The 25,830-nt window shown below is 44.5% G+C and overlaps 2 protein-coding genes across 2 annotated transcripts in view; one reads left to right on the forward strand and one right to left on the reverse strand.

The window, feature by feature from the left end:
• Positions 1-141: 141 nt before the first annotated feature.
• On the forward strand, positions 142-5,610 carry CCDC51 (coiled-coil domain containing 51). Its single transcript, XM_077276278.1, has 4 exons — positions 142-277; positions 378-687; positions 2,166-2,330; positions 4,827-5,610. The coding sequence occupies exons 2-4, from the start codon at positions 430-432 to the stop codon at positions 5,586-5,588; spliced, it is 1,185 nt and encodes a 394-aa protein (XP_077132393.1). The 5' UTR covers positions 142-277; positions 378-429; the 3' UTR covers positions 5,589-5,610.
• A 4-nt stretch (positions 5,611-5,614) lies between these two features.
• Positions 5,615-25,830, reverse strand: part of LOC143787492 (mitogen-activated protein kinase 12-like) — a 30,927-nt gene continuing 10,711 nt past the window's right edge. The window contains exons 5-12 of the mRNA XM_077276279.1: positions 17,369-17,398; positions 15,722-15,769; positions 15,422-15,536; positions 15,251-15,322; positions 12,795-12,874; positions 12,268-12,346; positions 11,851-12,024; positions 5,615-6,739 (exon numbers count right to left, since the gene is read on the reverse strand). Coding sequence (XP_077132394.1) covers positions 6,678-6,739; positions 11,851-12,024; positions 12,268-12,346; positions 12,795-12,874; positions 15,251-15,322; positions 15,422-15,536; positions 15,722-15,769; positions 17,369-17,398 — 660 coding nt within the window. The 3' untranslated portion in view covers positions 5,615-6,677. The remainder of the gene's footprint in view (positions 6,740-11,850; positions 12,025-12,267; positions 12,347-12,794; positions 12,875-15,250; positions 15,323-15,421; positions 15,537-15,721; positions 15,770-17,368; positions 17,399-25,830) is intronic.

The raw sequence follows: 25,830 nt of genomic DNA on the forward strand, positions 1-25,830 counted from the left end.
TTATTAAATTTCAATAAGAACGTGTAACCGTGTAGGATTTTAAAAGTTATAGTCTGTCTAAGGCATTTTGAGTTCAGAAGTGTCGCCATCTTGGTACACCTCCACAACGCTTTGGTTTCGCCGGAAGTGTGCTATCAGCCATTTTGCTACACCCGGATGTTTGGGCGGCCGCCTTCTTGATCCTCCCAATGTTAGCAGGAAGAGGTGAAGTCCATCCAGAGCGGTGTCACCTCTGTCATCTGTGAGGCAGGAGAATGTATGAGGACACTAAATTCAGGTAAAAAAAATAATAATAAAAGTGTAACTTTGCTGTAACGATAAATGAATGAGACTGGTATGTAAATCCCATGTTTGTTAACTCCTTCCATTCCGTGCAGGTCTTGCATGTGTTCGTAGTAACGTCCCAGTGTGACACATTCCTGCGGTGTCATGAAGCCGCCTCACTCTCCGTCTGTTCTCCTGACCCAGAGAATCAAGCTGCTGAGTATGAGGACGCTGTGCTCCAAACCGCCAGACGTCAGGCCCCCTCCCGAGGTTACCCCTTTACAGAGATGGGTGGACACAGGCAAAACCGTGGGTAAAAACTCCATGCGGAAAGCGTCCGTCGCGGCCCAGCACTGGTGGGACCGATACGAAGAGTTTGTCGGACTTGTAGAAGTTCGAGACGCTCAAGGAAAAGTTGCCGAGGTAAGAATACGGGTCGGTCGTCTTCTCCAGTCACACACAAAGCTGTTTTCTGAAATTTTCTGGTTGCCCTTGGAAACAGACAGCAGTTTAGGGCCACGTTGTAGTCAGACATGTGACCTGTAACTGTTTCCTGAGTTCTCCGGTGACCAGCAGAAATCTGAAGAAGAAGAAAACTCCAGAGAAACCTCAACGTTTTATTTGTGGAGTTCTCCTTTAACCCTTACTACCGGCTGTTTGTACATCCAGCAGCGGCGATCAGAGCTCGCTCCGATCTCCTCTCATAAATCATCACCGCGGTATTTAAGAGGCACAATTTGGTGCATTCCCATTATGGGGTGTTGAAAGTCTACAAAGGCCTCCGTCACCGCCATCTTTGTACTCCCACAAACCGCACTTTGCAAGAGATTGTTGGTTCCACTATTTACTGCAAAAATAAAATACTACAATTCACCTGGAGGGTAGAAAAATAGAAAATCAAATCTATTAAAAAAGTTTGTAAAATATATTTAAAAAAAAAAAAGCTTTAATCACCTTTTTTTTCAATAAAAAAATATAAAGAAATGTTAAAAAAATAAAAATTCAACATTTGATATCCATAAGAGTCTGATCTATGAAAATAGGAAATTAATTATGATATATGTTGTATAGAAAAAAAAATCCAAACTCCAGAATTTAAGATTTTTAATCTCTACAGCTACCTCAAAATTACCGTAAGAAGTGATGGAAAACGTGGTACGTGCCCCAAAAACTGTCAGTTCATCACATAAAAAAAACAAAACCTCACAGAGCTTGGTCGACGCAAAATAAAATATTTACAGGGCTCAAGAATTGACAGCGCAAATTATTATTATTATTATTTTTTTTTTTAAAGTTCTGAATTCATAATCGCTAATAAAATAAAAAAAATACAAAATGGGTATCGCTGTAATCCTATTAATCTGGAGATTCATGTTTCTGGGTGAACGTACATTGAAATTCCGTAAAAACAAAACCCAAAAATTACTGGCAGAATAGTTTTTCTTTTTCACCATTTCCACTGTGGTGGATCGTTATTTTCCCGTTATTCAGTACATTGTACGGTAAAGTGAATGGCGTCATTCAAAACTACGACTCGTTCCACAAAAAAACGAGCCCTCGTATGGAAGGAGAAAATAAAAAAAAGTTATGGTTCTTGAAATTAGGCGAGAAAAAAAGAAAGAAAACTGGCCCATTAGGAAGGGGTTAAAGAGTAACTGCGCAAAACTTTTGAGGACTTTACAACCACCGAAAAGATGGTCCGTCCCCTCTTAGTCTGTGGGCCCCTATAAAGAAATTTTATGGACATGTGAACTAAACAGGTGGGAGGAAGTTTGACTGCAGAATCAGATGTAGTCTGTTACCATGGAGATGCATAGTTCAGCATAGGAACTGTATGCACAAAACGGTAGTTTTTTTTTTTTTTGTTTATGTACGGAGGCTGTTTCCTTTTTTTTTTCTAGGCAGAGAAGGACTTCATGGTGGCTCGCGGGATTGTACGGGAGGCTCGGGAAAATGTGGAGTCCCAGCAGCTGAAGCTGAAAGAAGTGCGGGATCGGCTGGACAGGGTGTCTCGCGACGACATCCAGTATTTGGAGCTCGCCACTCTAGAACATAAACTTCTGCAGGTAAAATGACAGCACTGATGTAAAGTGCGTGGGGTTAAAAACACTTGGCAGCCAACCGGATCGCCAGAATGGCGGCGGCAGCAGCAGGGGTGGAGTGCGCTGATCTTGTCGGCTGGCAGTGACTTTCTTCCTCCTGTAATGATGTGAGGATGGGACAGAGACAGTGTCATAAATTTGGACAGTTGGATGTATAGTAAAGAAGCAGGGACTCCAAAGCAGCACAGAGTATTTTTTGGAGATGAGAACACTGATTTTTGCAGATATCAATGACTGTCTTCCTGTTTTAGTATATCGGTGAGGACCCTTCGGTCTGTAAAGTATGGGAGGAGGGCAACAGAGTAGGTCATAGATCCTGAAAGAAGCAGGGTCTGCAGCAGCACAGAGTATTTCAGGCGATAAGTGCGTTCTGTTCTACTAATGTGGAGGAGACAGAGCTGCCTGTGCCGGGGTCCATGTCTTGATGTACGGGTGTAAATGGAGTCAAGAGTGACAGAAATAGAGATCACAGCAGCACAGAGTATTTCAGAAGATTGGAGAGTCAGAGTGGGAGGTCACGGACAGAAAGTATCGGGAACAGAGACTCTCAGCAGAGCATTTTAGGAGAGGTCTGTCGTCATCATGTCGGAGTCTTTCACCCGTCCTTTCACGTGGCGATGGGAATAAGAACTGAGGCGCTTGAGAAGGAAACATCGATCACTCGAAAAGACCTCGTCCACAGCAGCACCAAGTATTTAAGGACACCAGTGCGTTTTTATAATAGCAGCATGGACGCCATCACTTTTACTTGATGATGGGCACTTTCACATTCTCTTAATTAAAGTTGCATCCTCTCAGGGTCAGCGCTGCGCTCACATAATCCGGTCCCGGGAATCGCATCACATCGGCCATTTCCCAGCCGCGATTTCAGAAGATTATTATCACCAGACGTGCGGTATCTCTTCCTTCAAATACTTTATAGGGTATAAAATATATATATATATATATATATATATTTCCTTTTATAAAAAAAAACATAAATTAACCCTTTCATGAAGATATCACAGGACTCCCAACATGTAGGCCAGTGGTCTGTAAACTGCGGCTGTCTGGGTGGGCTGCACATGTGATCATCGCAGATATCCTGTAGCACGTCCCTTTACATTTTCAGCAAGTCAGAGGTTTAAAAAAAATATATAAGAACATCTGGGCACATCATTCCATAATTGTCTAGCTTAAAGGGAGTGTAGACTTTTGCAACCAAGTCTTTAATTCCCTGATGCATGTTAAAAAGCAACTTTGTAAATAGTTTTAAGAATCCGATACCGGTCGTTTTATGTATGCAGCTCCTGTGCAGAGCGACAAACCCAGACTGATGCTGAGACAGATGTGAAGCAATACACAAGTGTTGCAAAAGTCTACATTTCTTTTAACTCCTTTCCTCCCTTGTTTTTCCTCTTCTTCCAAGAGGCGTAAGTTTTTAATTCTTCTTTCACCATCGCCGTACAAGGGCCTGTTTACTTGCAAGATGAATTTGTTGTTTTGAGTCTCCAGATACGATTAGTGCAATAGCAAGTGAATGTTTTTTAATGTTTTTTTTTTTTTTTTTTAATTGCAAAAAAAAGTGTTTTCTGAGGCTGTAACTTTTTCCATGTTTCATGAATGGAGCTGTTAGGGCTCCACTGCCCCGTAGCTTGTAAGCACTGCGCTGGAGCTGGGCATGATTAGAAGGTAGTAGCTCCAGCGATCACATCCAGATTCAAAACAGGGATTACAAGCTCAAAAGAAATGATCTTTTAAGTACTGCCCATGTTCTGCTGTCTAGCAGCGGTGGTCGGTCTCCAAGGCAACTAGCCATAAACAAAAGTGTTTAATATTTGAAAAACAGCTGGAAGTTTTAATAAGCAGTACATTGCAAAAGTGCTTGTTTTTACAAGATCTATCTGACATTATCCATTTGTGAATATGGAAATAATACCTTTAACCCCTAAAGTAGATACACCATAAAGAGGAAAAAAATGGAAGCACAAGAATTGCTATTTACCTCTTTTACCCCCAAAAATAAATTGCAAGAAAAAGAGATCTAAGCAGCATGGTATGTACTCAAATAATTTGTACCGTAATCATTTTATGGGGATCTTTCTAGTGGAACTCTCTCCTTAAAGGGGATGTCTGATGAAGACACCCTGCACCCGAATAATCCATTGGGGAGAGTGAAGGAGTCCTAGCTTGGGCTAAGATGGAGGACTTGAGAATTCATCTGACTATCCGCAATGTAAATTGTAAGAACGCAGAGCTGCAGTGTAAAGCATGAGGGAGGAATAGATCAGCAGATAGAATTCCTTTTTTTTTTTTTATGTCAGACTACCAAAGACTCCGATAGACAATGCTTCTAAGCTGGAGTCACCGGTCAACGGGGCTGAGATTAAATTAGGGAGGACCACTCAGGATTGTATGGAGCACCCGGTGCAGATTCTTGCCTCAGCCAAACCCCAATAATTTATCATTTTCTTTACTCAGGAAGAAAAAAGATTGAGAGCGTCCTACATGAATTCCGAGGAGTCGGAAAGAGAGAAGTTTGCTCTTTTCTCCGCCTCCGTGAGGGAAAGTCACGAAAAAGAGAGGACCAGAGCCGAGCGGACTAAGAACTGGTCCATCATGGGGTCCATACTGGGGGCCATCATCGGGGTGATGGGATCGACCTATATTAATCGCGTCAGGCTCCAGGAATTGAAGAATTTGCTCCTGGAAGCTCAGAAGGGACCAATCAGCTTGCAGGAGGCGATTCACGAGCACGCGTCGGTGCATCGGTCCCAGCAGAGGGACCTCGGGGACCTCATCGTGGCGTTAAGAAACATGGTGCCTACTGCTTCGCCTGCAGACCCTGGAAGCATGGGTTCTCCGGCATCATCCTCTGGGTCTGACCAGGTATTATCGGCCATTAGGGAACACATGGTGCACACGCAAGAAACCAGGAAAAACGTGGAAAGTTTGCATCAGAAATACGGAAACCTGGAGAAGAGTCTGGGTAAAATAGCAACTGATCTGCAAAATGTAAAGTCTAAGGTGTCCGCGAGGACAACGGAAGGGTTAATCCTGGGTTCCGAGCCCGGGGACGGTGGCCCGGAAGGTTCAGTCCGGGACGTTATACTTGAATTATCCGACGCGGAGCAGAGACTGGGCGTCCGCATCGACAGGAATTCCGTATACAGCTCCGCGCTCACGTGTACGCTCCTCGCCCTGTCCGTCCCAATATTATACATTTTACTTAAAGGAAGCTAAAATTAATAAAAAGTCTGACAACTAGAGATGTTTTGGGCTTTTTTTATTGTCAGGATTCACATTTTCTGCAGCGTCAAATGAGCATTTACCCCAAAGAGAAAAAAAACAACCGACGCATTCACAGTGTAAAGAATAGGCGATAAGCGGCCGCCAGAGAATCATGTGCCGCTTATATCCGGACATAGAAAGTATCAGTGTGACATCTGCCGAATGTCTAACATCTATGGTCAGCTTTACTGCTGCGATGGCACAAGGCTGGGAGCGACGTGCACAAGCGGGAAGGAAATGAGAAAAAGAGCGCCACTAATGTGTACAGGTTGTGTCTGATATTGCAGTTGGGCTTCATTGAAGCGAATGAGCTGCGCTGCAATACCCGACATAACCTGTAGATTTATGTGGCGCTGTTTCCGGAACAATCAGACTTGTCCACAGGCTGTGTAAGGTGTTGCATCATTCTAAAAGAAGATGTCGGAACTCAAATCCCACACTGGACGTTTACAGAATATCGACAGAATATGCCATCAAGGTCCTTGGTGGGACAACTTTTAAAAGTTTTGGGATGTCGATAGGATATGCAGTGACTTTATGATCGATGGGGGTCTAATTCTGAAAATAAAAGGGTCACCGCACTGGTTTGGTGCAGCCTGTGACCAACTGTTTGCTGCACGGTGCCACCATGACCACCCACTGTGCGGAGGAATCCTAGCTGGCTCTAGTCACTAAAATAGGACCTCCCTACACAGTGGGTGGTCGGGACACCATTGTGCAGGAAAACATTGGATTGAGAGACCAGATCAGACACCCACTGACCATAAAATGATGGCATATCCCTTTACTTATTAAAGGGGTGTTCCTCTTCTGTAATTGCAATTCCAGACACCGCCTGTGAACAAAAGTGGCGCTATTTCCAGACTTTTTCCTGTACAAATCATGGGGAGAGGGTGGGGTTCATGCTAACGAACGTCTCTGGCACTAGTACTTCCAGAGTCGGTCCTGAGAATGACGGGACCAAAGTCTCAGATGTCTCTGAAACGATGGAGCTTTGTAGCCTTCTCAAGGTGCCTGGAGATTTGATGTGTCGACGTGTGGTCATGTAGCCTGTTCCTGTGGCTTCTTGGGTTCAAACGTCATGACTTCCATGTGGCTTAAACCTGTGTAAAGGTAAAAGAAAAAAAATGACACTGTCGGGTTTGCTGAAAAATAATCAGCAGCAAGTGGTTATTGTCCCTGCAGCACCTCCGCAGGAAATTTGAGGTATTACATGTCACCCCAGTACTGCATATACAGGTCGGGTCCTCCAGAGTGAGAGATGATCTTGGTACCTTGTCCTATAAATTGGTCCTATAAACACACCTAAGCTCTCTTAACGTCACATTCCCTAAATATTTCCACCTGCTGCCACCACTAGGGGAAGCTTATAAAAAATAGCTCTTAAGCTCCCCCTAGTGTTGGCTGTAAAGGGAGAGCTTAAATGGAACCTGTCACCTGAATTTGGCGGGGCCAGTTTTGGGTCATATGGGCGGGGTTTTCGGGTGTTTGATTCACCTTTTCCTTACCCGCTGGCTGCATGCTGGCCACACTGGCGTGTACTCCGGAGGACAGAGAATGAACTTCAATCCAATATTGCGGCCAGCATGCAGCCAGCGGGTAAGGAAAGGGTGAATCAAACACCCGAAAACCCCGCCCATATGACCCAAAACTGGTCCCGCCAAATTCAGGTGACAGGTTCCCTTTAAGAGCTATTTCTCCTACGCCTCATTGGGGGACACAGGACCATGGGGACACAGGACCATGGGTGTTATGCTGCTGCCACTAGGAGGCAGGGCCGGACTGGCCATAGGGCACTTCTGGCAAATGCCAGAAGGGCCGGTGCCAGTAGTGGGCCGCTCGATCCGTCTCCCCCCGCCGTCGCATTCAACTATACCGGCGTATAGACGCCGGTACAGTTGAATTCAATGATTGAGGAGAGAGCGTCTACAGACGCTCCTCTCCCATCATTCCCCGCTCTGCCTCTGACACTGCGGGTGCGCGATGATGTCATATCATCGCGCACCTGCTGTGTCCCGGGCAGACTGCAGCTGCTGAGACAGGAGCAGGAACCAGGAAGCAACGCTGGGCACGAGGAGAGGTGAGGAGAGTTTTTTTTTTTCTGGACTGTGGGGCCATTCTCGGAGGAGGTGAGGGGAGGAAGAGAAGAGATGTGGGCTGTATATAGTTCTCTGTGGGCTGTGCTCTGTGCTGTATACTGCTGTGGGCTGTATATAGTTCTCTCTGGGCTGTGCTCTGTGCTGTATACTGCTGTGGGCTGTATATAGTTCTCTGTGGGCTGTGCTCTGTGCTGTATACTGCTGTGGGCTGTATATAGTTCTCTGTGGGCTGTGCTCTGTGCTGTATACTGCTGTGGGCTGTATATAGTTCTCTGTGGGCTGTGCTCTGTGCTGTATACTGCTGTGGGCTGTATATAGTTCTCTGTGGGCTGTGCTCTGTGCTGTATACTGCTGTGGGCTGTATATAGTTCTCTGTGGGCTGTGCTCTGTGCTGTATACTGCTGTGGGCTGTATATAGTTCTCTGTGGGCTGTGCTCTGTGCTGTATACTGCTGTGGGCTGTATATAGTTCTCTGTGGGCTGTGCTCTGTGCTGTATACTGCTGTGGGCTGTATATAGCTCTCTGTGGGCTGTGCTCTGTGCTGTATACTACTGTGGGCTGTATATAGTTCTCTGTGGGCTGTGCTCTGTGCTGTATACTGCTGTGGGCTGTATATAGTTCTCTGTGGGCTGTGCTCTGTGCTGTATACTACTGTGCTATATATAGTACTCTGTGGCTGTGCTCTGTGCTGTATACTGCTGTGGGCTGTATATAGTTCTCTGTGGGCTGTGCTCTGTGCTGTATACTACTGTGGGCTGTATATAGTTCTCTGTGGGCTGTGCTGTATACTACTGTGGGCTGTATATAGTTCTCTGTGGGCTGTGCTCTGTGCTGTATACTACTGTGGGCTGTATATAGTTCTCTGTGGGCTGTGCTCTGTGCTGTATACTACTGTGGGCTGTATATAGTTCTCTGTGGGCTGTGCTGTATACTACTGTGGGCTGTATATAGTTCTCTGTGGGCTGTGCTCTGTGCTGTATACTACTGTGGGCTGTATATAGTTCTCTGTGGGCTGTGCTCTGTGCTGTATACTACTGTGCTATATATAGTACTCTGTGGCTGTGCTCTGTGCTGTATACTACTGTGGGCTGTATATAGTTCTCTGTGGGCTGTGCTCTGTGCTGTATACTACTGTGGGCTGTATATAGTTCTCTGTGGGCTGTGCTCTGTGCTGTATACCACTGTGGGCTGTATATAGTTCTCTGTGGGCTGTGCTCTGTGCTGTATACTACTGTGGGCTGTATATAGTTCTCTGTGGGCTGTGCTGTATACTACTGTGGGCTGTATATAGTTCTCTGGGCTGTGCTCTGTGCTGTATACCACTGTGGGCTGTATATAGTTCTCTGTGGGCTGTGCTCTGTGCTGTATACTACTGTGGGCTGTATATAGTTCTCTGTGGGCTGTGTTCTGTGCTGTATACTACTGTGTGCTATGTGCTATATATAGTACACTGTGGGCTGTGCTGTATGTAGTACTCTGGGCTGTGCTGTATATAGTACTCTGTGGGCTGTGCTGTATATAGTACTCTGTGGGCTGTGCTGTATATAGTACTCTGTGGGCTGTGCTGTATATATTGCTCTGTGGGCTGTGCTGTATATATTGCTCTGTGGGCTGTGCTATATATAGTACTCTGTGGGCTGTGCTGTATATAGTACTCTGTGGGCTGTGCTGTATATAGTACTCTGGGGGCTGTGCTGTATATAGTACTCTGTGGGCTGTGCTGTATATAGTACTCTGTGGGCTGTGCTGTATATATTACTCTGTGGGCTGTGCTGTATATATTACTTTGTGGGCTGTGCTGTATATATTACTCTGTGGGCTGTGCTGTATATAGTACTCTGTGGGCTGTGCTGTATATAGTACTCTGGGGGCTGTGCTGTATATATTACTCTGTGGGCTGTGCTGTATATAGTACTCTGTGGGCTGTGCTGTATATATTGCTCTGTGGGCTGTGCTGTATATATTGCTCTGTGGGCTGTGCTATATATAGTACTCTGTGGGCTGTGCTGTATATAGTACTCTGTGGGCTGTGCTGTATATAGTACTCTGGGGGCTGTGCTGTATATAGTACTCTGTGGGCTGTGCTGTATATAGTACTCTGTGGGCTGTGCTGTATATATTACTCTGTGGGCTGTGCTGTATATAGTACTCTGTGGGCTGTGCTGTATATAGTACTCTGGGGGCTGTGCTGTATATAGTTCTCTGTGGGCTGTGCTGTATATAGTTCTCTGTGGGCTGTGCTGTATATAGTTCTCTGTGGGCTGTGCTGTATATATTACTTTGTGGGCTGTGCTGTATATATTACTTTGTGGGCTGTGCTGTATATATTACTCTGTGGGCTGTGCTGTATACTACTGTGTAGACTGTGCTGTATACTTCTACGTGGGCTGTGCTGTATACTACTGTGTGGTCTGTGCTGTATACTACTGTGTGGTCTGTGCTGAATACTGCTCTGTGGGCTGTGTTATCTACTACACGGGCTGTGCTATAGTATGCAGGCTGTGCTGTATACTATGCGGTTTGTGCTATATAATATGCGGGCTTTGCTATATACTATGGGGAGTATATTATATTCTATACTATGGGGGGCTGCATTATATTCTATGGGGGGCTACATTATATATTATGGGGAGGTGGGCTGTATTATATTCTATGGGGGTTACATACTCTGGGGTGGCTGCATTATACTCTGTGGTTGGTGTATTATACTCTGGGGTGGCTGCATTATACTATATGTGGGCTGCATGATACTGTATCGAGGACTATGGGGAATACGTTATACTATATGAAGAACTATGGGGTGCATTATACTATGGGAAGTGAATTGTACTACATGGATGACTGTGGCGGTGCATTATACTATATGGAGCACTATGAGGAGTGTATTATGCTATATGGAGGACTATGAGGAGTGTATTATACTATGTTGAGGACTGAGCAGTGTATTTTAATATATGGAGGACTATAGGGAGTGTATTATACTATATGGAGGACTATGGAGCACATTATAATATATGGAGGACTATGGGGTGTATTTTACTAAACAAGTAAAATGCTGCATATTCAGATTGTTTTTGCTGGAACAAAAAGCCTTGTTGTCAGCAGCACATTGCCAGTGTAAACTGTAGATGTGCTGCTGAAAACATGATACTGTATGGTGATCTGTTAGTGATCTATTAGTGATCGTTCTGTCCCATCATTATTCCTCAGCTGGTGGAAAGAGGCCGGGAAACAAGCGTTGAACAACTTCCGTATTGTTGATCAAACTCATTCAGGCTACGTTCACACTAGCGTTGTGCGCCGTTGCGTCGGCGACGCAACGCACAACGCACGCAAAAACGCGTCAAAACGCATGCAAAAACGCTGCGTTTTGCGACGCATGCGTCTGTTTTTGCCGAAAATCGGACGCAAGAAAAATGCAACTTGTTGCGTTTTCTTGGTCCGACGCTTGCGGCAAAAAAGACGCATGTGTCGCACAACGCAACAAAAAAAAACGCATGCGTCCCCCATGTTAAGTATAGGGGCGCATGACGCATGCGTCGCTGCTGCGTCGCCGACGCAAACCCGACGCACATTAGCTTAACGCTAATGTGAACGTAGCCTCAGCGGCCTGAACTCAGCGCACGTAAATACAACAGAAAGGCTTCTGTGTGATGTGGAATATGTTAGCTTTTGGGGCCCCATTTTAAACTTTGCCTAGGGCCCCACTTTGCCTAAAACCGGCCCTGCCTACAAGTGTACAAAGATATTATACAGTCACCATGTGACAAGTGGGCCTGTGTAACTTCAAATGCCAGGGCTGAATTTTAGTCCCAGTCCGGCCCTGCTAGGAGGACACTAAGTAGACAGAAAGATTAACTCCTCCTCTGCAGTATACACCCCTTCACTGGATACAATTTCAACCAGTTCTTGCTTAGTGTCTGTAGGAGGCACTTGGGTCTGTTTTCAGGCCCCAACTTTCTTATTTTAATTTTAAAGTTTTTAGTTTTCTGTAAATTTTTAATTTTTTACTTAACGGAGTGAAGGGGGCGACGGGTTCCTTTTTTTATAGGGTCCGCCCTTTAAGAGCTATTTTTTATAAATGTAAAGAAGCGCTTCAGTTGTTTAAACTTTACTTTTCCATTCCGAAATTGGAAGGTCCAGACTTTCAAAGGAATCATCGTATTTTTCAGCAGGCGGGTCAGGGTCAGAGTCGTTGTATTCCTCTAAGTAAGGATGTGCCAGGCATTCCGCTGCCGATAATCTCCTCTCCGGGTCCAAGTCCAACATCTTGTCCAGAAGATCAATCTCTAGGGAGACATGAAGGATACAAGTCAATCTACAAGTGTTCCTAATATTAGTCCTAAAGCAGGGGTTGAGCATGAAGCAGAAATTCAAATAACTCAAATCATGCCCCGCCCCCTCGGAACCTGCGCAAGATAGAACACAATGTATCAGCTGAAACTGGAGTGTTCCAGGGCTGCTTACGATCAGCAGATATGCAGCATTATACAATGAAGATCACTACGGAGATAACATATAGCTTACCGTACCTAATGCGCTCATTGTTGGGAAGAGCTCTTTAAAATTCTTCTTCTGTTTCTCGGGGAGCATCTTTAAGTAGTCCTGAGCCTGTAGATGGAATCAAATTAGGAAATTATTGATTTTTGGGGGTGGCAAATTGGGCACTTGCCTAGGGCCACCAAGGACATTACCCAAGCAGCAACAAGAGAGTGGCACATGTAAATGTTAACCAACCTGGGCCTTGTAGGATTAACCCTTACACAGCCTTAGATCACCAATTACTTTTCCCTTAAAGGGATAATCCTCTCACAGCCAGGGATGGGTGGAGTTATGGAAACATTCACTTCTATGGTAGTTATGGTGATTCAGACGCTGCGTATAGATAATCCTTCACTACTCCTTCACTACTTGTATGGTGGTATTATTATTATTTAGAGTCTGATTTGCAGTTTTATTTTAGCCTTGCAGGGCGCAGTGCTGTGTTATTACACTATTATTTGCACATGGTGTGGCAGTATTATTTTTGGAATTATAAATGAGAACCCCTCGGACTTACATGTTTACTTTCCATCTTGTTGATCAGAGAAGGTTTGGGACTTCCTATTACTTCAATAATTTTGTTCAGCTCATCAAAATCTGTAGTAACAGTTAAGGTTCTCTGCAGTCTGAAGCTCGACGTGCTGATCACCAGCCGTATACTGAAACGATACTGAAGTCTTACAGCTTTCACATTGAGCTTTATAACAGGCTGACACCTTCTGTTCTCCAGAGATCATCTCACCATCATCAGCAGCAGGAATACAGGATCCACTGTGTCACAGCTCACCTCCTCCTCGTGTATACTGACTTATAATGGGATCCACCATTCACAATAGGTGATGTCACAGCTCACCTCCTCCTCCTGTACAATGACTGATAACACCTCTATATACAGTAGATAACAGGATGCACCATTCACAATAGGTGAAGTCACAGATCACCTCCTCCTCCTGTACAATGACTGATAACACCTCTATATATAGTAGATAACACCGGATCCACCATACACAATAGCTGATGTCACAGCTCACCTCCTCCTCCTGTACAATGACTGATAACACCTCTATATACAGTAGATAACACAGGATCCACCATTCACAATAGGTGATATCACAGCTCACCTCCTCCTCCTGTACAATGACTGATAACACCTCTATATACAGTAGATAACACAGGATCCACCATTCACAATAGGTGATGTCACAGATCACCTCCTCCTCCTGTACAATGACTGATAACACCTCTATATACAGTAGATAACACAGGATCCACCATTCACAATAGGTGAAGTCACAGCTCACCTCCTCCTCCTGTATAATGACTGATAACACCTCTATATACAGTAGATAACACAGGATCCACCATTCACAATAGGTGATATCACAGCTCACCTCCTCCTCCTGTACAATGACTGATAACACCTCTATATACAGTAGATAACACAGGATCCACCATTCACAATAGGTGAAGTCACAGCTCACCTCCTCCTCCTGTATAATGACTGATAACACCTCTATATACAGTAGATAACACAGGATCCACCATTCACAATAGGTGATATCACAGCTCACCTCCTCCTCCTGTACAATGACTGATAACACCTCTATATACAGTAGATAACACAGGATCCACCATTCACAATAGGTGATGTCACAGATCACCTCCTCCTCCTGTACAATGACTGATAACACCTCTATATACAGTAGATAACACAGGATCCACCATTCACAATAGGTGAAGTCACAGCTCACCTCCTCCTCCTGTATAATGACTGATAACACCTCTATATACAGTAGATAACACAGGATCCACCATTCACAATAGGTGATGTCACAGCTCACCTCCTCCTCCTGTACAATGACTGATAACACCTCTATATACAGTAGATAACACAGGATCCACCATTCACAATAGGTGATGTCACAGATCACCTCCTCCTCCTGTACAATGACTGATAACACCTCTATATACAGTAGATAACACAGGATCCACCATTCACAATAGGTGAAGTCACAGCTCACCTCCTCCTCCTGTATAATGACTGATAACACCTCTATATACAGTAGATAACACAGGATCCACCATTCACAATAGGTGATATCACAGCTCACCTCCTCCTCCTGTACAATGACTGATAACACCTCTATATACAGTAGATAACACAGGATCCACCATTCACAATAGGTGAAGTCACAGCTCACCTCCTCCTCCTGTATAATGACTGATAACACCTCTATATACAGTAGATAACACAGGATCCACCATTCACAATAGGTGATATCACAGCTCACCTCCTCCTCCTGTACAATGACTGATAACACCTCTATATACAGTAGATAACACAGGATCCACCATTCACAATAGGTGATGTCACAGATCACCTCCTCCTCCTGTACAATGACTGATAACACCTCTATATACAGTAGATAACACAGGATCCACCATTCACAATAGGTGAAGTCACAGCTCACCTCCTCCTCCTGTATAATGACTGATAACACCTCTATATACAGTAGATAACACAGGATCCACCATTCACAATAGGTGATGTCACAGCTCACCTCCTCCTCCTGTACAATGACTGATAACACCTCTATATACAGTAGATAACAGGATGCACCATTCACAATAGGTGAAGTCACAGATCACCTCCTCCTCCTGTACAATGACTGATAACACCTCTATATATAGTAGATAACACCGGATCCACCATACACAATAGCTGATGTCACAGCTCACCTCCTCCTCCTGTACAATGACTGATAACACCTCTATATACAGTAGATAACACAGGATCCACCATTCACAATAGGTGATGTCACAGCTCACCTCCTCCTCCTGTACAATGACTGATAACACCTCTATATACAGTAGATAACACAGGATCCACCATACACAATAGATGATGTCACGGCTCACCTCCTCCTCCTCAGTGCACAATGAAATATATGAAATTCTGTATGTAAAGGATACAATCTCCTCCAGGGAATAAGACGCGTCCTGTGATCATTTCTGCCAAGATGCATCCAACAGACCAGATATCCACTGTAAAGAGAGGACATGTTACCACAGTGTGATCTTAGAGGGCTGTAGTACAGACATATGGCCGCCGTAATGTGCAGATACTTGAGAAATAACGTTCACCTGTCTGGCTGTAATGCATCCAGTTGAGGATGATTTCTGGTGCTCTGTACCAGCGAGTTACCACGTATCCTGTCATCTCGAGTTCCATCTGTCGGGCCAGGCCGAAATCTAAAATCTGACGTTATCGTAAAAAATATCTTAGAAAATGTAATATACTGCAGCATCACACCCCACATTACCGAGAGGAACAGTAATACCCGTATTTCCAGGAGGAGTAATAGAGGGAAGGTGAAAGTAACCTACTAATTCTAGGAGAGCAGCCCATTCCTTACTCTATGGAATAATGTGACATTTCTTTACCTTGACCTCGTAATTTTCGTCCACTCCTAGGTTGCTCGGCTTTAGATCCTGAAATAGAGAAAAGATTAATTTTGTGCCAAATCAAAGATACTTTTTTTGCTTGTTTTCTGCCCTTTCATAGTCAAAAGTCTGCTAAAATATGTTACTCTTCAATTTCGCCAAAAAATGCCCAAAAGGTATATTTTTGGCATAGTAAAGTAGTTTTTTGGGGTAGTAAAGTGGATTGGAGCAAAATGAATTGTGACATCTGAAAAAGTCATATGTCATGAATCGGTCGAAAACATCTGAAATTGGCTAATTATACTTGCTCGTTGACCAATTAAAAAAAGAAAAAATGGCAAAGAGCTTAAAAAGGTACAAAACGAGTAAAAAATTACATGGAAAAATTGACTCAAAAAAGTGCAACTTAAGTGATCAGTCATAGCCAATATTTTTATTTTTTTCATGATTATTAGGGGTAAAGTATAGAAAAAAGTAAAATAAATGTTTGTTTTTTTTCATTTATAGTTTTGTATTTAGATTAGCAAATTGACAGTAAAATAAATTGTTAAAATTGGTTCCCTAGTAGTTTTCAGTCACTTTAATATATAGAGGGGCGGATTTATGAAAAATGTCTAAAAACTGTCAGATCCCTAACGACCTAATATTGATGATGACATATCTTGGGGTCGTAGTGGAAAACCCCTTTAAGGAACTTCCCATTGATAAAGCAGGGGTTGGATTTTTTACATACAGGTTTTCTATGTTTGGGGGGAATCATTGGCCCCTTCTGTGCCTTGCAAACATTAGATTGATTCCGTAATTGCAACTGCAGAAGTTAGAGCCCCCCAATGGCTCTCAGAGGGGAGGGCTGGAGAATAAGCGTGATCACCCTTACTAGCAATTTAGATGATGGAACTGCGCACTCTAGTGCTTTATAAAGGGACTTCAGATATAACGGAACGGCGACCATTATTGAATCATAATCCTTATAAAGAAGGTTTTATTTTGTTCCCACCGCTCTTTGAAGTATTTTGTTTTTTGTCTTTTTAAAATCCGCCATACGGTTCCAGAGTTATGGACCTTTTTATTTAGTGCTATTTATGATCTATACCAAGGGGTGTGGCAGTAGCCTAAAGACACGCCCCCGAGGATCCTGTGATCCATGCCTATTTGTGAAAGACTAAAAATTAGCAGGAAGCAAAACTGCCCATATCTCTGGAACGATTTGGCGGATTTAAAACAAAAACAGGGCCGAGCATGTGGCAGGGGGTGTAGTTATAGGTATTCAGTGGTAGCAGTTGTACCCAGGTTTATGTTCGGTGTTATCCAAGAGGGCGTGGTTCTCAAAGAAGAAGCCCAGAGAGAATAATTTTTGGACCACACCCAGTTGTCTAACAAGAATAGATTTATATACAGGGAAGAGGAGGCCGTATCTCAGGAACGGAGAGGTGCAGAAACAAGAGAAAAGCATCGCCGGATTCAGAAGAGCAGCGGCTTTTACCCCAAGGAAAATATTACATGTTTGTGACAGGTGCTTTAAAGGGTCAAATTCAGCCATAATAGATCCCCTTGATGCGGAAAGGATCCATGTTGTTACCACTGCATACCGGCCTCGACTCTTATAAGTGTCAGGCGGACATCGATTTTACATAAATGCGCACTTACCCTGTGAACGATTCCAGCAGAATGAATGTACTGAAGAAGAAAGAAAGTGAAATAGCTTGTGTTAATGTTATAGAGCCACTGCTCAAATAAGTGCTTAACAGTAGTTGTCCAGGATGGGAAACAGCGCCACTATTGTGCATTGGCTGAGTCTGGTACTGCAGTAGTCACATGAATGGGGAAAGGTTATAATACAGGACAATAGGAGGAAATTAGACACTTTTTTTTTCTATTGTGAACAAGTCCTTTAAATTTTATGCCCAGAATGTCTTGTAAACTTTTAAAGTAAGGGGATATTTTTGGGTGGGGGGCACCATGGCTGGCTGTTGTAAGGACCCTGCTATTATGGGGACACTGGCTCTGTTTCTTTGAGAATATTACTGATCTGCATTTTGAGAATGTCTGCATATTGTATTCTAAATTAAAGGGATGTTACCAGAGTGACACCATTATTGTGCCATACCGCGCCCAGTGGCAGGAACAGATTCAGTGTCCCAAAACAATGACACCCAAGTTACATTGAAGAGCAATACATAACAGTGCGAGCCACAGTGCCCCCATAACAGGGACAACCATATGGTGCCAAATATGGGGCCACATTCCACCATCAGCCATAGTGCCGTTGTGTCCCTACAATGATGTCCCGGCCGTCCTAGATGGTTTTCTTGGTATAGGAGCACTGGACGTGATGGTCTATACGGGGTCTAGTGGCCCCTAGTTAATTATTTCCAAATTATCCATTACTAATATAACACCACCAGTCACCAGGGCCATAGAGGCCGCAGAGGGCACCCAGTTCCTTTGGCACATAGCAGGTGGGGGGCCATAGAGGCTGTAGAGGGCACCCAGGTCCTTTGGCACATAGCAGGTGGGGATTTGCATGGAGTCCCAGGAGCTACCCTTGTGCAGAGCGATGAGCCATAGGACCGACCAGCGGCATGAATATATATCATCTTCCTATGTGTTTCCATCAGATACGCAGCACATTCCAACATTCCCTTGTGATACGACCCATTTATTAGGAGGGAGGTAACTGTAAACATGTACGAGCAGGACAGATATTTCTCCGTCGGTTCACTCCCTCAAAATAATAAATGTCTGCAAGGAATGTGCTTCCTACAGTAAAAACAGGCGCAGGAAACCATTATACACGGCTACTGGATAAAGTGTTTCTTACAGGGGCTTACACAGGAGAGACCCCCTCCAGACCAGTTCCATATGGTGCCGCATGTTACCACCCAGGACAGATGGGCCTGGCATTTGTCTGGTCCATGCTCCCCTTGCTATCACTACAGTTCCTTTGGAGAATAGGGATGTTGCAAAGGTTCCCAAACCCTAGTAGAAGAGCAGATGGAACCAACCAAAACCTAATATGCTCCTATATAGACCTGGCCAAAGGCAAAGGAAGCAAGATGGTGTATGGTGAAAGCATCACTGGTCTCCAGCTAAGAGGAGGTAGCCTGGATGTGCACTGTATGGCTATCATTGTGTATGACACATCTGATCTCCATGAGGATCAATCACTTCTTGCCATGGATCATTTTGTTCTCACTGCTTCTACCTCCGAAATTAGGAAACGACCCCAACTAAATACGTGTGCAAAGAACCTAAAATTGACCATAAATGACCAAATTTTTTTAGTCTTGATGCAATATACAAGTTGTTCATTTCCCAGAAGCTTGGAAAGGTCTTCGGAATAGAAGGATTTCCATGGTTGACCTGTTTCCACCTTGGAAATCATCTGGAATCAATGAGTGGTCACTGGTCATGGTCTTGTTGGGGAGAAGAACCACCAAAATTCTCATTTTGAGAAGAAGGATTGTGTAGGTTGGGTTTTAACACTCCCTGTGCTTTGTTACACCAGAAGATAATTCAGCCATTTATCTCTCTGACCCTTTGGAAATAATCATGCTTGGTCGGCCTATGCAAGCATACATGTTTCTGTTGGAGTCGGGAAGGATAGTTTTTGGCCAAAGGAATGTGTATGTCTAGAACTATACATTTAGGGCATATCTACAGAATCCCATCACTGGGACAACATAAGGAGCCATGTTGGACACTTCCATGAATGGAGAGGTGGCCACACATGTTCCACTCGCTATATTCATTTGTATGGTGGGAGCGCCAAAAATTGCAAAGCAAACATGTTCAGCAAATGAATGGAGATAGTCACGTGTTGTGAATTCTGTTTGTGGGCTCCCCCGGTGGTGTTTTATGGTAGTGCCACTTATTTGCCTTTTTCTATCCTTGATCACCTGTTGACACCCATTAGGGGAGTTTCCTATTTAAGGCTGCTTGGCTGCTGGTCTGATGCCGGCCAACAATGTATCAGTAGCATTCTGTTGCATTCTCCTGCCTCAAGATCCTGTTCAGCTAAGTTGAATTTTGTTTCTAGTTTATTCTATTTTTGTCCAGCTATTTGCAATGTGACTCTATGTAGCTGGAAGCTCTCGTGGACTGGAATTGCCACTCCAGTGGCATGAGTTGTCACTGGAGTTTTAAAGTAATTTCAGGATGGTGTTTTTGAGTAGTGTTTTGAAGTTGACCGTGAAGTGACTCTTTCCTGTACTTCTGCTATCTAGTAAGCGGACCTCACTGTGCTAAATCTGCTGTTCATCCTACGTATGTCTTTTCCTCTTGACTCACCGTCAATATCTGTGGGGGGCTGCTATCTCCTTTTGGGGTTCATCTCTGGAGGTAAGGCAGGCCTGTATATTCCTCTGATAGGGGTAGTTAGATCTCCGGCTGGCGCGTGGTGTCTAGGGCATCGTAGGAAACACTCCCCGGCTACTTCCAGTGTCGTGTCAGGTTCAGGTCACGGTCACTTTAGTTCCCATCACCCGAGAGCTAGTCCGTTGTTATTTTGATTTCCCTGCCATTGGGAAAATCATAACAGTTTGGCCGGCCAACATGTGTTAAAACTATGCACTAAAGCAGGAAAGGATATGAAAAGGTTTTTTTTCCTTCTGTGTTTGGAAAGTGCACCTTAGTGCTTATTTGTACTCCTTGCTTAAACTGCAGTCTTCAGCCTTTTTTTTCCTCTCCTCTTAATCTCTGAATGGCTTTGGTTACACCTGTTTGAATCATGGATCCACAGAGTTTGGTTGCAGGTCTGAATAACCTGGCTACAAAGGTCCAGAACTTACAAGATTTTGTTATACGTGCTCCAATGTCTGAACCTGAGATCCCTATGCCTGAATTTTTTACCGGAGACAGATCCCGTTCTTTGAATTTCAGAGAGAATTGTAAATTGTTTTTGTCTCTGAAATCTCACTCTGCTGGTGATCCTGCGCAACAGGTTAAAATTGTTATTTCTCTATTGCGGGGTGACCCACAAAGTTGGGCATTTGCATTGTCGCCAGGGGATCCTGCGTTATTAAATGTAGATGCGTTTTTTCTGGCTTTGGGGTTGCTTTATGAAGAACCTAATTTAGAGATTTTGGCTGAGAAAGCCTTGATAGCTCTTTCTCAAGGGCAAGATGAAGCTGAGATATACTGCCAGAAGTTTCGTAAATGGTCGGTACTTACTAAATGGAATGAGTGCGCTCTAGCAGCTAATTTCAGAGAAGGTCTCTCTGATGCCGTGAAGGATGTCATGGTGGGGTTCCCTGTGCCTACAGGTCTGAATGATGCTATGAAATTGGCTATCCAGATTGATCGGCGTTTACGGGAGCGCAAATCTGTGCACCATATGGCGGTATCTTCTGAGCAAAAATCTGTGCACCATATGGCGGTATCTTTTGAGCAAAAACCTGTGCACCATATGGCGGTATCTTCTGAGCAAAAACCTGTGCATCATTTGGCGGTGACCTCTGAAAAGGCACCAGAGCATATGCAATGCGATAGTGTATTGTCTAGAGGCGAACGACAGAATTACAGGCGCAAAAATGGGTTGTGCTTCTATTGTGGAGATCCAGCTCATGTTATATCAGCATGCTCTAAACGCATAAAGAAGGTTGATAAAAAGGTTGATAAATCTTTTTCTATGGGTACCTTGCAGTCTAAATTTCTTTTGTCCGTGACATTGATTTGTACTTTATCATCTGTTACTGTGGATGCTTATGTGGATTCTGGCGCCGCTCTGAGTCTCATGGATTGGTCCTTTGCCAAGCGTTGTGGGTTTGATTTAGAGCCTCTGGAGGTTTCTATTCCCTTAAAGGGTATTGATTCTACACCTTTGGCTAGCAATAAACCACAATATTGGACACAAGTGACTATGCATCTGTCCCCAGACCATCAGGAGATTATTCGTTTCCTTGTGTTATATAATCTACATGACGTATTAGTACTTGGATTACCATGGTTACAAATTCATAATCCAGTCTTGGACTGGAGATCAATGTCTGTGCTGAGCTGGGGATGTCAGGGGATTCATGGGGATGCACCTTTGGTTCCCATTTCTTCATCTACTCCCTCTGAGATCCCAGCATTTCTGTCAGATTTTTATGATGTCTTTCAGGAGCCTAAAACTGATTCTCTCCCTCCTCACAGAGAGTGTGACTGCGCTATTGAGTTGATTCCCGGTAGTAAATTTCCTAAGGGTCGCTTGTTTAATTTGTCTGTACCTGAACATACTGCTATGCGGGAGTATATCAGAGAATCTTTGGAAAAGGGTCATATTCGCCCCTCTTTGTCTCCACTGGGGGCAGGGTTTTTCTTTGTGGGTAAAAAGGATGGTTCATTGAGACCTTGTATCGACTATCGACTTCTGAATAAGATTACAGTTAAATACCAGTATCCGTTACCTTTACTGACTGATCTTTTTGCTCGCATAAAGGGGGCGAAGTGGTTCACTAAGATCGATCTACGTGGTGCGTATAATTTGGTGCGGATTAAGCAGGGGGATGAGTGGAAGACCGCATTTAATACGCCTGAAGGCCATTTTGAGTATTTGGTAATGCCTTTCGGTCTCGCGAATGCCCCTTCCGTTTTTCAGTCCTTTATGCACGATATTTTCCGTGAATATCTGGATAAATTTATGATTGTGTATTTGGATGATATTTTGATTTTTTCGGAGGACTGGGAATCTCATGTTCAACAGGTCAGGAGAGTTTTTCAGGTTTTACGAGCTAATTCTCTATTTGTAAAGGGCTCAAAGTGTATTTTTGGGGTTCAGAGAATTTCCTTTTTGGGATATATTTTTTCCCCTTCATCTATGGAGATGGACCCTGTTAAGGTTCAGGCTATTTGTGATTGGGTACAACCTACTTCTCTAAAGAGTCTTCAGAAATTCTTGGGATTTGCTAATTTCTATCGCCGATTCATAGCGGGTTTTTCTGCCATTGCTAAACCTTTGACTGATTTGACCAAGAAGGGTGCTGATGTTGCTAATTGGTCCTCTGCGGCTGTGGAGGCCTTTCGGGAGCTTAAGCGCCGCTTTTCTTCTGCTCCTGTGTTGCGCCAGCCTGATGTTTCGCTCCCGTTCCAGGTTGAAGTAGATGCTTCCGAGATCGGAGCAGGTGCAGTTTTGTCGCAGAAAGGTCCTGACTGCTCAGTGATGAGACCATGTGCGTTTTTCTCTCGAAAGTTTTCGCCCGCTGAGCGAAATTATGATGTTGGAAATCGGGAGCTCTTGGCCATGAAGTGGGCATTTGAGGAGTGGCGTCATTGGCTTGAGGGTGCTAGACACCAGGTGGTGGTCTTGACTGACCACAAAAATCTAATTTATCTTGAGTCAGCCAGGCGTCTGAATCCTAGACAGGCGCGCTGGTCGTTGTTTTTCTCTCGATTTAACTTTGTGGTTTCATATCTGCCTGGGTCTAAGAATGTGAGGGCGGATGCCCTCTCTAGGAGTTTTGAGCCTGACTCGCCTGGTGATTCCGAACCTACTGGCATCCTGAAGGATGGGGTGATATTGTCAGCTGTCTCCCCAGACCTGCGGCGCTCTTTGCAGGAGTTTCAGGTGGATAGGCCTGATCGCTGTCCGCCTGGTAGATTGTTTGTCCCTGATGACTGGACCAGTAGAGTTATTTCGGAGGTTCACTCTTCCGCGTTGGCAGGTCATCCTGGAATTTTTGGCACCAGGGATCTGGTGTCTAGGTCCTTCTGGTGGCCTTCCTTGTCTCGAGATGTACGTATTTTTGTGCAGTCTTGTGATGTTTGTGCTCGGGCTAAGCCCTGCTGTTCCCGGGCCAGCGGGTTGTTGTTGCCCTTGCCTATTCCTAAGAGGCCTTGGACGCACATCTCTATGGACTTTATTTCTGACCTTCCTGTTTCTCGTAGGATGTCCGTCATCTGGGTGGTGTGTGACCGTTTTTCCAAGATGGTTCACTTGGTACCTTTGCCCAAATTGCCCTCCTCCTCTGAGCTGGTCCCTCTATTTTTTCAGAATGTGGTGCGTTTGCATGGTATTCCTGAGAATATAGTGTCTGACAGGGGTACTCAGTTTGTGTCTAGATTTTGGCGGGCGTTCTGTGCCAGGATGGGCATCGACTTGTCTTTTTCGTCTGCATTCCATCCTCAGACTAATGGCCAGACTGAGCGTACTAATCAGACCTTGGAGACTTACTTGAGGTGTTTTGTGTCCGCTGATCAGGACGATTGGCTTGATTTTTTGCCATTGGCAGAGTTTGCCCTTAACAATCGGGCCAGTTCTGCCACTTTGGTTTCTCCATTTTTTTTGTAATTCAGGGTTTCACCCTCGCTTTTCGTCCGGTCAATTGGAGTCTTCGGATTGTCCTGGAGTAGATGCTGTGGTTGATAGAATGCATCAGATTTGGGGACAGGTTGTGGACAATCTGAAGTTGTCCCAGGAGAAGACTCAACAGTTCACTAATCGTCATCGGCGTGTCGGTCCTCGTCTTTGTGTTGGGGACCTGGTTTGGTTGTCTTCTCGATTTGTTCCTATGAAGGTCTCGTCTCCTAAGTTTAAGCCTCGGTTTATCGGCCCTTATAGGATTCTGGAGGTTCTCAATCCTGTGTCCTTTCGTTTGGACCTCCCAGCATCTTTTACTATTCATAATGTTTTTCATCGGTCATTGTTGCGGAGGTATGAGGTGCCGGTTGTTCCGTCTGCTGATCCTCCTGCTCCTGTGCTGGTTGAGGGTGAGTTGGAGTATGTGGTGGAAAAGATCTTGGACTCCCGTGTTTCCAGACGGAAACTTCAGTATCTGGTTAAGTGGAAAGGCTATGGTCAGGAGGATAATTCTTGGGTGACAGCATCTGATGTTCATGCTCCTGATTTGGTTCGTGCATTTCATAGTGCTCATCCAGATCGCCCTGGTGGTTCTGGTGAGGGTTCGGTGCCCCCTCCTTAAGGGGGGGGTACTGTTGTGAATTCTGTTTGTGGGCTCCCCCGGTGGTGTTTTATGGTAGTGCCACTTATTTGCCTTTTTCTATCCTTGATCACCTGTTGACACCCATTAGGGGAGTTTCCTATTTAAGGCTGCTTGGCTGCTGGTCTGATGCCGGCCAACAATGTATCAGTAGCATTCTGTTGCATTCTCCTGCCTCAAGATCCTGTTCAGCTAAGTTGAATTTTGTTTCTAGTTTATTCTATTTTTGTCCAGCTATTTGCAATGTGACTCTATGTAGCTGGAAGCTCTCGTGGACTGGAATTGCCACTCCAGTGGCATGAGTTGTCACTGGAGTTTTAAAGTAATTTCAGGATGGTGTTTTTGAGTAGTGTTTTGAAGTTGACCGTGAAGTGACTCTTTCCTGTACTTCTGCTATCTAGTAAGCGGACCTCACTGTGCTAAATCTGCTGTTCATCCTACGTATGTCTTTTCCTCTTGACTCACCGTCAATATCTGTGGGGGGCTGCTATCTCCTTTTGGGGTTCATCTCTGGAGGTAAGGCAGGCCTGTATATTCCTCTGATAGGGGTAGTTAGATCTCCGGCTGGCGCGTGGTGTCTAGGGCATCGTAGGAAACACTCCCCGGCTACTTCCAGTGTCGTGTCAGGTTCAGGTCACGGTCACTTTAGTTCCCATCACCCGAGAGCTAGTCCGTTGTTATTTTGATTTCCCTGCCATTGGGAAAATCATAACAGTCACGCGTGCACGGCCACCTCGCCATTCCCTATAGCAGTGTTCCCTAACTCCGGTCCTCAAGAGCCATCAACAGGTCATGTTTTCAGGATTTCCTTTATTATTGCCCAGGTGATCATTGCATTACCTAGTAAGACAAGAATTCCATCACCTGGGCAATACTAAGGAAATCCTGAATACATGACCTGTTGGTGGCTCTTGAGGACAGGAGTTGGGGAGCAGTGCCCTATAGCATGCCGCGTGGCCCCGTTCTCACATGTAAGTGAATGAAGAGACGCGCATGCGCATTCCCAATACGCTCAACCAGGTCTCTTTCGGAACTAGCCCATATATATCTCGTAAATGTCCCAGATGGGAATAACTTTTCAAAAAAAGTTTCTAACTTTATGATCCATCCAAGGGAACGATCATACGTGCCTGATGGGTCGGGGTCCTATTTGGAGAACCAGCTCTTTTGCATTTTTGAAGGAGAGGATCG

This window comes from Ranitomeya variabilis, chromosome 8 (assembly GCF_051348905.1).
Source record: "Ranitomeya variabilis isolate aRanVar5 chromosome 8, aRanVar5.hap1, whole genome shotgun sequence".
In the NCBI taxonomy this organism is placed as follows: Eukaryota; Metazoa; Chordata; class Amphibia; order Anura; family Dendrobatidae; genus Ranitomeya; species Ranitomeya variabilis.

Coding starts and splice junctions, on each gene's coding strand:
- CCDC51 (XM_077276278.1), top strand. CDS start 430: ATGAAGCCGCCTCACTCTCCGTCTGTTCTCCTGACCCAGAGAATCAAG. Junction 688..2,165: donor CTCAAGGAAAAGTTGCCGAG/GTAAGAATACGG, acceptor TTTTTTTTCTAG/GCAGAGAAGGACTTCATGGT. Junction 2,331..4,826: donor TAGAACATAAACTTCTGCAG/GTAAAATGACAG, acceptor TTCTTTACTCAG/GAAGAAAAAAGATTGAGAGC.